The sequence below is a fragment of the Phlebotomus papatasi genome, chromosome 1 (assembly GCF_024763615.1).
Source record: "Phlebotomus papatasi isolate M1 chromosome 1, Ppap_2.1, whole genome shotgun sequence".
In the NCBI taxonomy this organism is placed as follows: Eukaryota; Metazoa; Arthropoda; class Insecta; order Diptera; family Psychodidae; genus Phlebotomus; species Phlebotomus papatasi.
In genome coordinates, this window is record NC_077222.1 from 73,899,051 (window position 1) to 73,918,519 (window position 19,469).

General features: G+C 33.6%; 1 protein-coding gene across 1 annotated transcript in view; it reads right to left on the bottom strand.

The window, feature by feature from the left end:
- The window catches only part of LOC129801674 (steroid receptor seven-up, isoforms B/C), a 101,628-nt gene that overhangs the window by 21,927 nt on the left and 60,232 nt on the right, over positions 1–19,469 (bottom strand). The window contains 1 exon segment of the mRNA XM_055846945.1: positions 15,294–15,845. Within this exon segment, the coding sequence (XP_055702920.1) occupies positions 15,294–15,845 (552 nt within the window).

A 19,469-nucleotide genomic window follows, 5' to 3' on the forward strand; every position in this document is an offset into this window, starting at 1 on the left:
GTGTGTTAAGTAGATTTTTCAAAACCGATACAAATTTGTCCACAATAGATGCTAAAAGGTGTCAATGTTGGTTTTTGCAATAAACGGTCCTCCGTTTCCCACTATTGTACAATCCTCCAGCAACATTGTCCAAGACTCTCAAGAAAATACCCAAGGAGTGAGCATGTCTATTTTGTTGGGAGAAGACCAAACAGCAAGAAACCAAAAAAAAACATCATGAGATTAGAGAGATTCACACAAACAATGATTTCCTCAGTATAGGGAGATTATTGGAATTCAATAGAAATGATTTTGAGCATTTGGGTGTCTAACTAACTCGGAACTTCTTTTAATAATTCATTTCAAAAGATAGAATATTTAATCGTTGATACTACGAGGAAAAATGTCTACATTTTCTAATAAAAATCTTTTTTTTTTAATTGTTCCACATTTACTAAAAGTGTTTTGGAATGATAAGTATCAAGAATCACTAAAAAAATATCAATAGTAAATTTAAAAATTATTTAAATAGGGGAATGTTGGCATGGTTCGCACAGAGTGAACCTTCAAACAATGCAAATTTTCTCTTTGCTTGCAAAGACCTATAGTTCGTCATTTCTTAGCCATAAGATAGATAATTAATAAGCTCATGAGACGAGATGAGAAATGGCAAGTCAGTTCTTTGCAAACAAAAAGAAAATTCGCATCGTTTGAAGGTTTACTCTATGCGAACCATGCCTACATTCCCCTATGTAATAAGATATACTCTATAATCGGTTCATTATCAAACATTGCTGGTAAGGACCGAAATAGACTTTCAAGTTTGCAAAGGATCATAATTGGTCCTTTTTAAGAGAATGGATCATATTTGATAATTTAAAAGATCACAAATGTCTCTTGAAATTTTCTATGTACATTTATCACTATAGATTATGTTTTATCGCAAACTTATTACTCATATCATATTTCTCTCATCTGATTGAACACCAAAGACGACTTTTTCATTGTTTTTATTCGTTTGTTCCGGTGTTAAATGGGTGTCAAAATATAGATACTTTCAAAGGAAGCCCGGTAATCCTTTCATATTCACCAGTGAATGGATTAGTATAATTGATGGTAAATTCGTTTTAGTGAAATGTACTTTATTTACTGAATTTCAAAAAATATTGAAAATAGAAAAACAACAAGGGACTTTTTTGAAACATACCAAAATAAGTAATGGTCTTGGTGGCAAGGATTAAAAAAATCTGGAAATGTCTGTAAGATAGCTACTTATAAAACAGTATATCGAAAATAAGAAGTTTATAGCTCTAACGCTTCGTATTGTAAGACAAAAATATATACATAGGTATATGAAATCGCGACGTAGTTAATAAATAAATTTAAAACCGGGTAACTGATCATAGCTGTTTTAAACTGATTCAAATTTGTTCTTAATTTTAAGACCGTTAAAGTACATCTGATCTTAATGGTATCTCGACTTAGAAACGACTCATTTTAAATGTTTTGATTAATTTGATATTTTTCCTCAAAAAGCGTTTAAAAACGAAGTGTTTACCCAAATTAGCATTAAAATAAATTTGAAATAGACATTTTTGTAATTACCATAGAATTTACTTGTAATGAAAAATATTACATATTAAATAAGTGTAAATGGGTAAAACTCTAAGCCGATTTCAGTAAGTGTTTAAACTGTATTTAGACTAAAAATGGAAAAAAAGAAAGGAATTTCACTTTAATCGAAACATAAAATTGTCAGCTTTTCCAAAATATGGTCCTTTGAACTGGAAGAGTCGAAAAAAGAAATAATTTTTTGTGAAATGATAAAATTATGAGTATTTTGATTTTTCTTACTAACATATTCCACTAAATCCACTCAAACTTCTAAATCCAATTTGTATGTAGTGCCCTACCTATCATAGTAAATGATTTTATGAAAAAGCTAAACTTGAGTGACTAAGTGGTGAATTGTTATGCAGGCAGTTAAATACCATCAAATTCTCATTTAGTAGCAATTTGTCACCTAATTTACAACCGAGCATTATGCTCTGTGGTCGATTTAAATTTCAAAAGGGAATAAAAGTTTAACGGATTGTGTATATGGTGAGATGAATAAAATGTAATCTACAAGTTAGCTAATATAATGCTCATGACATAAATTCCCGGGAAAGAAGGTGGAGGAGAAAATGCCGAAGAAAAGAGAAGTAGGGAAAATTGAAATAACACTAAAAGAGGCAAAAGGAATTCCCTCCAGTCGATGAAATGGTCAACTTTTAGATACCACCGCAGCTCTTACCGGTGTCTATTGGCGCGAAGCAGAAGGCTCAAAACACCATCATTGAAGAGACACCGAGGTTCTTTCTGGCAGTGGGTACGATATGGTTTCGGTGGAATACAGATAGGAGTATTATTGTAATCATTCGCTTTATTTATGGACCATGAATAAAATACAATAAGACACCGCGGCAGTTTTGGGACCGGTTTGCACAAGAGCCATCTTTCTCTTCTTGCACCTTTTTTTGTTCCTCAAAATGAAAAGAAGAGTGCACATTTTTTAAATACTGAACTGCGTCAGAAATATTCGCATCCCCCGCACATTGTAGCCACACAAATGGCCAAATTGAAGGTGGTTTGGTAGGTGATTACTTCAAATTAAAATTTTATGCATTCGCCCAGCAAAGTGCAACAAAACAGCGTGTAACGCGAAAAATGCATCGATGCTGAATCTTTCTTGTGTCGCATATTTCATATACCAAGTCAATGGTGAAGGAACAGAAAAAAGCCGTATTAAAATTCTCCGTGCGCGAGGTAACAACAATTTGCTCACATTTTATTATACTCAGGGACATCAAAGAAATATTTTCGTGATGCATTTTTCTCTCTATAAAATTCTGCTTACGCCACAACAAATAGCGCTGAGACGATGAGAAATCCCACAGGGCAGCATTTGAGTAAGTGAAATGAGATTTGTAACTAGATTTTCGCGGGCTGTCGTCTGTCGTTTGATTAATCTGCACACTTCCTATCCGCGGAAGACATATCTGTGGTGCGTGAGAACAATGCAAAGTGGAAAATGATGAACAAGGCGCATAGCGTGAAATCGTGTTCCGATTTTTCAATTTTCACCACATCTCCCTGTCGCATCTAAATTCGGTAACCTTGTCAAAAAAAGGCTTTCTTCTATATTCAATATGTTAACTTTATTCTCAATGAAAAGCCTACCACTAGAAGGGTTGTCATCAGGGAAGGTTATGTCTCCAAAACATAAATTCAGGACCAAAATTTGTTTTTTTTATAGAAATGTTCCATTTTTATAACAAATAACATTTTCCAAAAATAGATTTGAAAAGAAAATTAGCTGAACCAACAAATACTAATAATAAATATATTACTGTTTAAATTATAAAGTTCTAATAAATTTTCCGAATTCTAGTACTGAATAAAACACCTTAGTATACCCTTCACTTTATTTTTTGCAAGATTATCATCTATTTAAAATACTTGAAATTTATTTGTAATATAAAAAAATTAAATTAATTTTTTTCTGCAAATTTGAAATTTAAAAAATACACTTTGGTTTGTTGTATTATTTCGCATAAAAAGTAGCCGATGAAAGATATCGACTTTAACTTTAAAGATTGAGTAACTTCTCCTTAATAGTTTTTTGAAACGTCAGAAATGATACTCCAGGTGGATCAAACAAAAACATTTTTTTATAATGTATATTAAAAGGGGTGGCAAAACATCACATACTTTGCGAAATGCTCAAGATCATGACTTCGATGCTCTATCTCAAAAATACTTTCACAACATATACTGTTTACCAGTTCAATATCTTTGAACCGATCGAACCGATTCACAAATTACTTAAAAGATTGCCCATTTTAGCTTGGGTATTACAATTGATTTTCGGATAAAAATTATTATAGGTTCATGATCGATTCATAACCGGTTCAAAATCGTTTGGAATCGGATCATATCTTAGTTTCCAAGACTATGGCATAGTTCATATATAGTGTGTCAATGGTTCAACAATGGACTATTATTGAATGAACCAGAAGTATTTCGGACTTTCTGGATTCCGTTTCAGCGTTAAAGTATCAGACCACCCTGAATCAAATTACAATTATCAGAAATTTTAATATCTTTCCAACGAGCCAAAACATGACTCTAATCGATTTATAAATACGCTCGATATGTCCGCCTAAGATAATCTCTAAAATATATTCAAAATTGAAAAATCGTATGACACATGTTTGAGCAATCCTAAAATAACTCGGTTTTAAAAGAGGAATATGACAAAATCGAGAGTTGATATCATACAGCTCTTTATGGAGTTCAAACAGTGAAATGAGTCCAACTTTTTCAATAATAATTATTGAATACAGTTTGAATTAATCTAGTCAATTTGTTCGTAATACTTCGATATCCCTCTAATGCAAAATTTAAAGATGAAAATCTCATACTTCGGAACTCGGAACACTTTACTTCTTGAAACTACATTTTGTTCCTTGAAAATTACATTTTTCAGGAGACAGAATTATTTGGCTATTTGTAATTCTAAGTTATGGGCAAATTGTCTGGGAATAGGGGAAACTGGGGCACCATCAAACACGGGGTAGCACCAAACACTAATTTTTATTTCTTAACTACTTGGACAATCTCAACCATTTCTTCAATAGGCAAGCATCCCTAGTGCCTATAAATTCCTATAGGTCTTGTCCTTAGAAGTCGAATATCTGATTAAAAAATCGCAGTGTTTGGTACTACCCCGTGTTTGGTGGTACCCCAGTTTCCCTTAAATCTCTTTTGTGCCCCTTTACTTCGAAAAATGAGCATATAATCCAAAAAGACTAAAATCTTAAAAAATAATTCTAATAACGAAATTTAGTGAGTAATATTATCTGAAAATTTATTAAATCCCTTTTCTAAGTGTGTTAAAACCTCAAAATTGTAAAAAAAAGTTAACCCTTGTAATTTCCAAGGAGCGAGTTTAACTCTAATAGAGTTTATGCATAAAAAATTAAAAATTAATTACTTAAAACTTAAATTTTCAGTCCTGAGGCTCAGTAACGGAAATTTAAGTAAGAGATTTATGTAAAAGATATTCAACATTGTAATAATAATGGAAAAAAATCTGTAAATTTCCGAAAAAGTACATAAATCGGTTTAATGATATACCCTTTTCTGGTGAATATCTGTGGACTATAAAAGTTAGTGTGTAGCACAGAATGGCTTTTAAATAGGGTAAAATGAAGAATTTCAATTTAATACTATTTCACGACGAAGATCGTGTTAAAAACCACATAAAATCAAAATTCATTTCACCCAATTTGCATGGGAATTGCCGCTCACCTGAGTGAGCATCATCAAAAAGGTGATCGTGAGGTGGAGCCAGAAGGAATTTCGGTGATGAGGTATAAAGAAACACGATCCACGAGGGATCTTGTATCAAAATGCCGCAGTCACACTTCCATTACCACCTCATCAATTTCCTCCAAAATTACCAAAAAGAAAAAAAAAAGATAAAAAATTAACATGACAATATAAAATGATAATGTCAATAAAACCTTAAATACACGCAACAGGCAATGCACATTTAGATGATCATCTTTGAATATCCCATAACGAACCGCCCACAACCGTGTCATTAGACACTCTCCACTTGAATCGAGAATCAATTGGTCACAAATTGTCATCGAAGCACACGTTTTGAACCACAAACAAGTCACTAGCAAGGGGGAATATGTATGGACACTAAAAACAAATTGCCATTTAATTTTTTGACTGACACTCTGGCAGCGGTCATGAAGACACACACTGAACAAGACTTCCAATTGAGTCCCAGCACCTGAAAAGACAGCCGCCGTGGACCACACACGAGATCTTCGCGTTCTCGCGAGCACCGGGTGTCTCCATACGAGAAACGCCACATCTCTGGTGTGAAATTTATAGAGTTGCGATTAGGAGCATCTCATTACTGTCATCAGATTTACTATACCTCTTTCCCATAGAATTAGGTAGATAGCATAATTGCGACAAAACATGCCCTCACAATCTGCCTGGGAGGCTGGATATTTGATTAGCAGTCAAAGCCCCGAGATTTTTATTGACGACTTTTTTATCTCAATACGTACGATCTTAATTAAAACCTCATCAAGTTTTTTTTTAGTGTTTAGTAGGTTTTAGATTAAAAACGCACCAGCTAATGATTGATCGACAGGTTCTCAAAGAGTTTGATAGGAATATTTCAAAATGATTGACCAAGAGAAATTTAAGAAGTAGTTTGAAGTTACGAAGAATATTTATTTTCTCTATTATCCCTAATGTTTTTTGATTCAAAAATTTTTACATATCTTATATTTTTTAACCAACAATTTTATCAGACAAGAAAAGAAATACTAGAAAACTTATAAAGTAAAATCATCTAAAATTGATAAATAGACCTCGAATTACTGGAGAAAGTAAACGTCTACAACAATCATTGGTTTAAAATTAATAAAAATTTTCGTCAGTATTTATTTATATAGAATTTTGTCTTAATCCAGTTCAGATTAAATAAAGAAATTGGGATTTTCGTATCACAACGCATCGCATCCAAAGGTTTTGAGTAAAGGTGGTACGGTACAGTTTTCATTAACGTTTTATCACATGTGGAATGCCCATTACCAGACATTTAATTCTTTGCACAGGACTCAAACTTAAAACTACAAGAATTAATCTAGGGATCATTTTGCTAAAATAACCGTTTTATCAATTATACAACGAGATCTTCATTAATTTTATTGAAAATTATATTCTTTATTATTAGGACCAATAATTTTCTGATTGTAATTTTTTAAGCACATTATTTAGTTCGTTAAATAATGAAAAAAAAAACTAATTACGAAGTGCTAACGTGTCAAAATATTGCCAAAAACCTTAATTCGCGGAAAAATGTGCAATTCGCGGAATATCATTTAGTATATGCAATTTATTCCAAAATTTTAATGAAGATAATTGTACGCAAAATTGAGCTGTTTTTTGGAGTTTTTTTTGTCGATTTTAGCGAGAAAAGTGTTGAGAAGAATAATTGCGAATGTGATTCATGGATTGGTCAAATGACTGCAGAACCCTCTCGCATTGATCCGAAAAAAGAAGAGGGCTCAATGTAGGGGGTTGGTCGGGTGGAGAAAAAAAAGTGCCCGAACATTACAATGGAAATGAAACAATGAAAATCGAACTGCGTGCAAAACACGAGTGTGGGTGTAGCCTGGGTGTTATTCTGAACAATGGACACGGGATTCTCAATAACAATCACTGGCTTTCATTTATTTCGTCCAGACCATATGAATGTTATAGTGAAGAGGGGTAAAGGCAAAGGGGCGTCAGAAAGCGCGAATGTTTGGTCGGACGAATTGGCGATGATGGGAAAATATATAACAACAAAAGTGATGAAATGATTACAGGGAGATGGGTTCGGTTTAATAATAATAATGATTATAATCATAGCTTAATCGAAGTACCAGTTATGTAGATGCATAAACACCATCGTGAATTCCCGATCTCTCAACACATGGAGACTGTAACAACTCTTTTGCACGAGCTAAATCTCATGCCCATGTACATTTTATAATTATGTGATTATGTTAATAAAATCAAATAAATTTGTATCTCTCCCGCGAATAACCACGTCACTGCATCAACATAGACCATTCGAAAACCGTAAAGAGAGTGGCCCTAGCTGGGAGAGCAATAGCAAAGAGATAAAACTTTTCGGGGGTGAAAATAAACAAACGGAAAATAATACGTAAAATGTGCGCCAGTAGATTTTACCCGAATACAGGGGTAGAAAATTCCACGCGAGTACAAATGAAATCGAAATGGTGCTCCTCGCTGAAGTCAGAAAAACCAAATGGGGAATGAGTTACTTCAATTCCGCAATGTTTGGGATGTAGTGAAAGGAAAAGGGTTGATAACGAAATGAATTACTGACTTATTATTTAACACACAGACCCCCTTTTGGAACGCAACAAATATCGAAAACTTTTACGCATTAGCTGCTGTAGCATTCAATGATGATAAAAGTCTCACCGCGACTCATCTCCCACACCCTCAAAATCCGATGGCTGGGGGGTTCGAAAACACTGCAATATTGGTGGCACATCTGACTATATTACTTCTCATTTAAATATCAATTCATTCCGACAAATTAATAAATTCCGAAATTCATTCTCAGAAACTTTTCCAGAGGGTAATATTTGTGGCATTTCTGAACTGTTTGCCTCTAAAATCGAATGAAAGAAATGAATACATATTTATTAATGGAATCATGGAGAGAAATATTCCATTTACCATTTTAATTATTCATACTGAATGCGATTATTAGCATAAGTCTTCTATAGGTCTTTCGCCATCGCGGCCTAAGAGATTATTTAAGAGGCGAATAATTTGGAAAATGTTGGTATACAAATTCTGAAATGTCGTTCGTTACTTCCAATGAAGATCGATATACATATTAACTTTTAACCAGAAAGGCGTAAGTTAAAAGACTATAAAATCACTTTTTATCAGGCTTTTTATTGCTCGAACTAAAAGAGAGAATAGTATCTCTAATTGCTTTTTCTTGCATATCTTCTAGAAGTCGCACGGTAACAGATAGGGACCAATGATGTCAATTAAAATTATTTGCGAGATGTAAGCCATCTCTCTATACTTAAGTCAACTTCCTTGATTCTTGTGAATAATTCTTGTTAACAACAATAATTACATGTGAATTGTGGAGTTAAAGTCAATCAATGGAAAAGAATGTAGGGGAAACTGGGGCACCAGTACCAACAGGGTACCAACAAACACTGCGATTTTTTAATCAGATATTGGATATCAGAGGGTAAGACCGATAGGAATTTATAGGCACTATAGGGATGTTTGCCCACTGAAGGAATGGTCGATCGAGATAATCCAAGTAGTTTAGAAATAAAAATTAGTGTTTGGTGGTACCCCGTGTTTGGTGGTGCCCCAGTTTCCCCTATGGGAGCTGGTCCAACCTTTCGCCAGAGATGGTGCTATGACCTTAGCCAAAACGAATCTTTGGTCCTTGGGAAAACTGTGATTAATCCTTCTGAAATTTTAGAAGTTTGATATTTTATTTCTTGAAAACGGACTGACCGATCCTAATGAAATTGGATTCCGACTTGATCTATGACTTTAGTTTTAAATAGGGGAGACCGGGGTACCCATAGCCAGGGATAGAATTAGTCAGTGAATTTTTCTCGTTTTTCTTAAAATGTATATCGAGCAAAGTATTTTTTAATGAAAGTAGGAACACATACCCATATTCCCAGAAATATTTATAAGTCTGATCCAGTTATCCTACAATTTAGAAGCATTTTTATAAAATGGATATAAAATTGTAATTATGATATTACAGTTTTTGGACCAGCATTTGGTTTTCTGAGTTTCTAGAAAAGATTTCATAGTTTTACTTCGTTTCTGGTTTAATAAACCTAATTAAAAAAATATTTTTCACTTGGATAATAATTATCCAATTTTTTTATATAAGATGATAAATACTGAAACAGCCCTCGGGGCAGTTGTAGCTACACTTCCGTGGCAGGATAAAACTATCAATGATTTTTCACTAGTACACGGATAATTGTTAGATGAAAAAGTACTATTGATATTCCAAGAAATATTGCCATTCGGATGAAAAATTTGTGAAATAGATTTTTTCAAGATATTTTCATCAATTTTGCCGAAATTACAAAAATGTCATAAAAAAGTCTGCTAAATCCTTTTTCTTTAGGTTTAAATGACATATTTAGCATCAGTGGTCTTCAGTGCATCAAGCGAAACATTATTTGGTATCTCCAGTTTAAAATTTCGTCTGGAAAACTGATGGCAATTAGCACCCCAAAAGTGGCTATATCTACCCAGGCCGGGGCAAGTGTAGCCAATGTGTCATACTGTTTTCATTATCCGCTCTAGAAAAACTCAAGGATTTTAGAGCTTTGGACGACACTGTTTCATACAACCAATATCCTAATGCTACTTATGAAACACAAAATCATTAGACAAACCTTATCATTTTTTTTACAAACCACGCGCGAGAAAAAAGCTTCATTTGCTGGGTAATTCTACCTCGGTCTCCCCTATATATTTTTAGATTACACCTCTGACTGCTCCATATGGTAACATCCGTACAAATTAATCGCTTTTTTAAAACCATGGAGCTTTACAGTGAAATAAAATGAAAACTTTTCACATGTGATAGGAGACCATAGGTACTTCCGAAATCCTTGGTGCGTATTGAAAATAGTGCCCGAAGAAAATTATTGTCCATAATATCAAGTTTCTGAGATGTCTTTAGATGAATGTTCTTAAGAAATTTGTGGAATTCTTTTACTGATGAAATTTGCTTTTTTCTCAATAACTGTACATCGTAAATTGTTTGTACCAATGAACGATTTCTGGAGGAGTCATCAAGGAAAATTTTCCTTAATGGCTCCGGCACACCTTTTAGATCAGGAAAATTTCATGAAATTCGAATCCCTGTCTTTCTCGCATGTTTTGCATATATCTATCTCATTCTCTCGCACTCTTCTTCTTCTCTTAAACATCACTCCAAATTCAATTTAGCTCAATCGAATTTGGTATGTGAAAGAATGAGATAGTCATATGCAAAATATGTGAGAAAGAAAGGGTTTCGAATTTCGACTTCATGAAATTTTCCTGATCTAAAAGGTGTGCCGGAACCATAAACATTAATTTTCTCTTTGCCAGTTTTTTTGCTGACTAAATTTGACTTTGTACAATTAAATATTTCCAAACAAAAAATAAAATTACTATGATAATATTTATAAGGTTTATATTATAACATGGAAGCTTTAAATTTGCTTCAAAATTCAGAAGCACTAGCATTTATTGGCCCCTCGGTTTTGGTGGCGATATTATCCATACTTTAAATATTTTATTTGTTTTAAAAAGCCATCCTAAAATCACTCTGACGCGAGAAGATAAGTAATTTTGTTTAGTGGTAAACCAAACATTATCAAAGAGGATATATAGAAGAGTTTTCAGTGCCAAATCCTTCGATAACCCTCTGAACTTTTGGCTGAGGGTGAAGAACCAAAACACACGCATAAATTTTAATATATGAATTATATATAATTGCGAATGGCAGGGGTTGATTTGGTCATGTGTATGGCAATTGTGCATAAATATCTCCTGTCGGATGTTTGTCTTATCACACCTAACCCGCCGAACCCTAACTTAACCTTTATCCCCATTTTAATGCGCTGCTAAATGTCACAATGCAATGAGCATTTGTGTGAACGGAAGAGTAAATCCTTTTTAGTGGTGACACAACAATTTAAAGATTATTGCGGGATTAATGCAAAGTAAGTCCACATGATGATACTGAGCAGGGATGGAGATGTAATCATTTTGGGTGGGAGGTCGAATAGTCCTTTGGGCATGGGGAACCCAAATGGTAATTTCGAGACAGACTTAGCGAGCAAAGTATATCGTACCCCTTCGACCTTTCACATGTGCAAGAACAACAGATAAGGTTTCAATTTAAATCATAACACTCCCTACCCCACAGTATCTGAATCAAGAGTGGTGGTGAGATGTGGAGGAATTGCCAAGATATATTTGGTTGTACAAGCAGGGAAAACTTTGGCGAGAATTCACCTTTTGCAATAATGGGTAATTGTATGTGTGAGACCGTAAAATAAGGTGTAAGGTCTCGTTGGTGGTGGATTACATGTCAAAAAGATTAACATTCACCCCATTATATCCCCCAAAAATCTCAAGTGAAAATACCACAAATTATGATGCCATAGGGGCCTCTGGAAAATTTCTGTCACAAGATATAACAAAGATGACACCACATTTCTCATATAAAAGGCAATTTTCATAATTAAATGGCAGCCAAATATTTGGTGACACACATTTAGACGCTTGCCTAATAAGTAATTAAATTTAATTAACTTTTTCTACCCCATTCTTCACATTTAGTTTGTTTAGACGTTAAACAGGAATTTAATGTTTCTTCTTTTTTTTAGTGTTCTTTGTACCAGAGGCTTTTTCACCTCCTGAATGTCGGTATCAAATATCAAAGGTGTTATTTTGAAACAGAAAGAATACCACATGAAAACACAACATTTGAACAATCATTCTATCTATTTATGTCTGAATGATTCTGAAAAGATTTGTAGTATCCATATCTCTTCTGTAGAGCAATGTTTGGACATTCCATTTCTCTTGAGCAAAAGAAAAGCCCACAATAATGGGCCAAACCTCACGACTTAGCTGAGTACTTGATTAGTGCAAAGAATATCCCACTTTAATTTTTTATGGACAAATTTAATTTTTAATGTCTTATTTTAGAAGGCAGAAAGTGTGATTCAATCCTGAGTTTGATCTATGGTGTAATACGTATTAGGAATCATAAAAATTGAAAAAAATTGAATTAAAAAAAATACAAAGTTGAAAAAAATTGCGCCACAAGAGTTTTTTTAATATTACTTTCTTTTCAACTTGTTTTAAAAAAAAAATATTAATTAGAAAAATCATCTTGTAAAATATATAAAAAGTAGTCTTTATGTATTTTAATATGAGTCAAGTGGTAGAGCACTCGCTCTTTGATGCAAGTGTCCCGCATTCGAATCCCTTTAGGTCACCAGGAATTTTTCTGGCATTAAAGGTGTTCAGATTGCATCCAGTGAGCTTCACTGCACTTGATTCCACGAGCATGGGATTGACAACCTCATCCTGTGCAAGTAAAAATAATAATGCATGTCTAGAAATTCCCTTGTCGGGAAGGCGTTGTTCCTTCATGGAATGTTGTGGCAGCATTATTATTAATATTAGTCTTATTTTACAAAATTTTATAAAATCTTTAATTTCAATAACAAATTCCAATTGCTTTCCATTTAATCACAATTACGGCAATTACCTATAAGACCTTTAATTATAACCTAGGAATTACATCCCGCAACTGTATCCCTCGTGGGAAAACGTTAAATGATGTCAACTTGCGGTTTTGGAAAATAACATCATCCCATAAGAGACCCAACCCTACATCTTTCTTCTGCTATGAAATACGTTTTGATTTGATTAATTTAGCGTGTAATAAATACCCTAAGCGCATGTATTATGTTCAAAACTTCAATAAATAAAAAAAACAAATTCAGTCAATTACATTTTACTTGTTCCTGAGAAATTTAACGGCGCGTTCAAAATCAATAGGGGCGCTCAAGTAGAAATACCATTGGAAAATTCTTGAAATAAATGTGAAACACCAGAGAAATTCTTTCTTTGATGATACGATAATTTAAGACATTGACACACACACTATATCAAGCGTCTCTTAATTTATTTTTAAAGAAACATTAGCGGAACATGATTTTCCAAAAAAGAAAGTTGTGCGATTTGGAGAGGCATTATTGGCGCAATCTCATTCGGCGGGATGTCAAATCGTGACTTTGGCACATGGTGAAGTCGTCTGGTGTACTCCTTGACGACTAGGCAGTGGAGTAACATGGGCAAATCAGATGGGTATTTTCGATAACAGTGGACGCAGTAGTGTAACAACAGAACACACGGACTCGAACAACAATCTTCATATCTGACACAATAATGAATTGATCGGTGAATCCCGCGAAACTGTAAATGCTGACATCATGGGAGTCCCTCTCAGCACAATACTTTTTTTTTTTGGTAATTCTTATAAAAGACCGGGTCTATAAGCCCAAATATCAGACCACTGGTCGGTTGAAGGTAGCCCTGAAGTGGTTCCTTCTTTTGGCTTCTTTCGCTATATTCACACGTTTAAATCTTCCCGTTTTTGATTCTCAGCACTTACAGCTCTTTCCTTAACATTTCTCCCTTTTGGTGTGCTTATTCGCTGTTATTATATGAACCGGTTCAACGTGAGATGTGTGCAATACAGAAAATAATGTATGTACATAGTACATAACTCAAAACATGAATCACTCACATGTAATGCTAGTCAGAGTTGTTTCATGTACAATATAACTTGGTAAAGGAGCGCGATTAAATTACCAAGAAGTGGTTCTTCTTGTGCGCGACCAGACAAAGGGACTCTCCAAAGATTATACTCACTTCTACCAAATCTCTCACCAGACACTAAGCCCCAAACTAGATTTTAGAACGTACGAAAAATGTCATGTCACAAACTAAGGAACAAAACCAACCGTCTAACACAAAAATTTCTTATTTTGTAAACTACGATCACTTCTTTTCTTCAATCGAGATGGTCAAAAGATGGAACAATATTACATTGCGAAATACCAAAGTCTTACTTTTTTTGCTTCTTTTCTAAATGCTCCCATCGCCTTCACGTTGTTTCTCGTCCGAACACCCCGTTTTTGCTCTTTGCCAGTGCCTTGGCCTAAACTCAGTGCAAAAAGTTGAGGTGTTCTACCGATAGTAATTATATTGTTGACCGGGCACATCACCCTCAAGACCTGTACCTAAATATCTTCGTGTGGAGTGTTTATTCTTGTTCTTTAGTTAATAATTTTTGGTTGAACAGAAATATACCAAATAAAAAAAAACAACAAAACAAAAATAACAAACTAAAAAAAGAACTACTACTACGAAAGAGAAATTTCCAAAAATATAAAGAAAACAAAATAAATATAGGATAAATAAATTACAACTTTTATTAAATTAATTACGTTCGACATAACCAAAATTATTGGGATTGTACTCAAAAATAATTTAACAAATAAATTATTAAATAAATTAAAATCAATGGTTTCAAGAGACCTACTCATTCTTCAATGAGTAAGATCACTGAAGACTAAGGTACTAGTATCGCTGATCTACGTCACGGTTTTTTTAAGCGCCTTTGACCAACAGACAGCCAGCCTACACAGCGAATGCAACCTATCTATCCTACGCAGCGGTATGCGAGTAGGATAGCATACTGCTAAGATTGGACGAAAGTGGACTACTGAAAGCACTACCATATCCCGATGAAAAATGACTATTGAGGAATCCCTCAAAAGACGAATAGGACCTATTGGGAGTCTGATAGTATAACGACGGCGACCCTAGCATGCCCATACTACCTGAGGAACTGGCACTAGTGACAATCGGTGTGCTCACACTCACAGAGGGTGTGGATGAGCTTGTGCTAGATGTGTTAGGTGTAGAAGCGACAGAGGTTATATGGGCCTGCACCATGCCCAGGAGCTCATTCTCACTTGGTGCCCCACCACCATTAGATGTGGTGGCAAATGAAGCGATGACTTTTGTAAGCAATGCCGTGACATCTGTGAAAAGAATATCTAGTAACTTACCCGTGGTGAACAGGACTATTGCTTTCAGGCAGGAGTACTCGGCCGAATCCACATGGAGTGCCTTGAGCTTCTCCACTTGCTCCTGAAATATTCTGATGTGATCCATGAAGGCCACTACCCGATCTGCTGCCATGGGCGACGCATGGAGACCCGCAGCTGCCAGGAGTGGCGCCACATGGAGTGGCATTGAACACTGAGATGCATTGAGTACAAATAGTTCTGACCAAACTAGTCGCAGTAGGGCTACTTGATCCGTCACCTGGAGCTCTGGGAAGAATGGGATATTCTTGGCCCACTCCACGGCCGAGAAAAGTAACCTCGCCGCTAATTCACATATATTGTCTATCCCCATTATATTATTTGGTTGCATACACTGCCCATATCGGGAGGTTGGGTAAGGCTCAGCGCGCAGGAGCAACGATATGTAGGAACTTAGGTATGAGTGTCCATTGAAACCAGCCGCACACGGATCGCCATTTGTCAGGGCATATTGTCCGTGCATTCCGGGGTATCCAGTGGGTTGTGAGGGTGGAACTCGTCCTCGCTGAACAGCTGAAATAGAAAAACAGATTAACAATTTTGAGTTCTTCAAAATATCACCTTCAAAGCAACTTTACATTATCAGTGATAACAAAAATAAAATTAATAAATTAGAGAATATTTATGTATATCTTGTATGTAGTGAAGACGATAACTTACTTTATTTGTAACAAAAGTTTTATCCAATGCTTCTAAAATATAACTCATCTTCATTACAATCTTATGTTTTCTTGATGAAAAATAAAATTTTAAGAAAGACTACTATGCTAAGAGTCAAAATTTATTAACTCCAGTAAAAATAATTTATCAACAAAAAAATACTTTACTCGGGAAAAACAGATGTGGTCAGTTTTAGTTATTTTAGTTTTAGTTTTAGTAGTGGCTTCAGCACGCTTTATCAAACAGAAGAATTTCATGAAATCCAAATTCATCTATTTTTTTTTTCAAACGTTTGCGCATGTATATCCCACTCTTTCGTACTCTTCCTTTTCGTTTGAACATCTCAAATAATTCAATTTTGTTTAAACAGTTAAGAATGGAAAAGGGACATCGGTGTCCCAAAAAAATGTGTTTCCTATGGTCTTAAAGTTATATTTCGCTCTAAGAAGTCAGAAAAAGTGATTTTTCTGATCCCCAATTTTTGACTCTTTTGCCCTTCAAATTAATTTTGAGAGTACGAAAAAGTAGAATAAGCAAATAAAAATGTTTAAGATAAAATGTAAATTTTGGCTTTAAGAAACATTCTTATGTTCCAGAGGCATAAGACATCAGAAAATCAAATTTATTTATATCATTTTCGGAAAAAGAAACTAAATTGTTACAAAAGTGAGTTAATTTATACAATTCTAAGATAGTTGCTTTCAAAGGTTTAGGTTTATGTTTTTACTGTTCAATGTAATACTATATTTATTAATTTTTTTTCTTGATTGAATCGGTATTTATTTTGTTGTAAAGTATTTAATTTGTTTTGTAGGGTGAGTATAGTTATGAAATGTATATAGTTTAAGTGAAATATTATTTTTTTTTAATATTACTATTATTTTTCCATAATTCATACTTCAGTCAGTTCGCAAAAACCTACAACAATTAAGTAAAGAATTTATTCTTTATGATAAAAATAATTCGAATAAGTGACTTCTGATCTTTCAAGGAATAGATAATATTAAGATATGCATAATTATTAAGCATTAAAATTTTAATAAATGAAAATTATAATAAATTCCCTCAAATTAGATACGCAATAACAATAAAACTTCTTAATTTATTTCAATGCCTCTTGTTTTCAACAATTGTCAGTGCAAAAGACCTTAAGATGTCTATGGTGCCAATAAACACAACTAATACGATAGATAGTGCAATAGCAAACAATTAATTAATGAGGTCATCACATTATTTGCTTTTTTTTTGTGCCTTTCGTTAAATTGAACAAAGCAACTGAAATTAACTTTCTTGTTTGTGATGTGACGAAATTTGTCTTCTGCAGAAGATATTCTCCCATAAAATTCTATTAATTGTAAGCTATATAGAAGATAATCACGAGAGTATAAATGATCTTACAAATGAATGAATTAAAGTCACTCACTCTTACACGATATAATTTCTTATGGTGATCGTGATCAAACGAGGGACCAATTGTGGTCCCTTCGTAAAACCTCTTCACTATTTGCATAAATAATAAGTATCTCAGGATTACTAATATTATAGTTTTGAGTGTGATTATATGTGATCAACAAGTGACTGACAATGTCATGAGACACACGTAAAAGTGTAATGAATATTGACGAAGCGTGTCATTATATCCACACGCGGGGCTTATTAAGCTCCAAAGTGCTGACATATTATTAAATCAACTTGTTGCGAATTTAAATGCACATATGTGTTGAAATGGGAATTCAATTGCCAAGAATTGACTCAATTTGCTACATAAAGACCACTAGAAATTATTCCATTTGCATTTGCCTATAATGTTTTTATTGTCACTTTGCTAATAAATTGATTGATGGCACTACGAAGCATAGACTCACATGATGAATAGCATCACCTACCAATTGGATGATTCTGGTAAACTTCATTCGCACAACTTCCTCGACATTTTGCCCTCAGTATTACCAATTTTACGTGTCAAGAATTGTATGTGTATTGTCATTTCAGTCAAAGGATTATGTTTCTCTATTTAACTTTAACATAATGCAACCTAATAGTTGCGTAAAATCTGTTTATTGGAGTTTATGGCCCATAGGAGTACATAAACAAGATATTCAATGAATTTCACTATCAGTGAAATCTCATGCAAACTAATTTTTACTTCAATTAAATTGATGTTTATTTAAACTTAGTGCTGTTATCAGTGAATAAATATTTCCATTTAATGTTTATATTATTTCAGATTGGAAGGGGTGAAATATTTTGTGTATTTACACATGTCAAATCTATTTACTAGTAATAACCAACCAAACACGAAGTTATTTCATGTTTTAGCGGTAAAAGTGGGTAAAAGTTTATTTAAAGATTTTTTTGTTTCTAAAAATTTTAAAGAAATATATGTGGAATTGATGTATTAAATTTTTTAAAACATAAAATGTAACGAAATACTCATAATTGATTTTATATTAGTAAACATTATTTCAGTGTAATAGAGCTATGAGTGGCGAGCGTTTTAAATTATAGGCAGTGATAATAAAATTGATAAAAATGGTGAAAAGTTTATGTTACTATTCCTTACATAATTCTATCTTCACTATTTTTTGTATACATGTTTTTGCTAATTCCACCAAAATGAAGGAAACGTATTTCTAGTCATTTTATGTAATCTTATACGGGCTTCAGACCTAAGGCCTAACCATATGGCTTAACTTCTCTAATTTCTTATCAATAAAGATTATTTGAAGAATTATCACTTAAGATTAGACAACATGGGCAAGTTATTCATTAAATTTTGAAAAAATAATAAATTGCTATTTTGAATTCCGAGATTATCGGGAACTGAGCTAAAGCTTAGGTCTGAAGCCGGGCTGATGGTGTCTACCAGAAGCAACTTCCGTTAAAAATTGTCCTTTAAAAGAAAAATTTGACCTTTCTGCTTACAATGATAGGGGAAATTTTCTTTAAAAAGCATTTCTTTAAAATTGTTCCTAGCTCCTAGTGTGTAGACGTTTATACACAATCCACTTACAAAAAGACTAAATTAATGGTACACTCTTTATTACAAAATCAAATTCTAATGACGTCACTGGTAAAAGAATCAAGTTGATCCAAATTTGATCCTTTTGCAAAGAAAAGAATTAAATTTCATACTTTGAATCCACATTTATCATAACAGAACATGTTAATTTGATCCATCCTTTGCAAAACTATTAAATTTGGATCAATTTGATCCTTTTATTTTTACCAGTGATCCTGCACAAATAATTATTATTTCATTATTTCGCTCATTGTATACAAAAAAAAAATATTCCTCACTTTTGGTAAAAATAAATACATTTTTCAAAAAAAAAACATCTTAATTGAGATATATTACCTTTATTATAAGCACGTTTTCCAAATTGAACACCGAGAAAAATGTGGATGGTAAAATTTACCATCCTCCATACAAAATTCTAATGGCCGGATAGTAAAAAAGTCACCCAGCAAACGCGA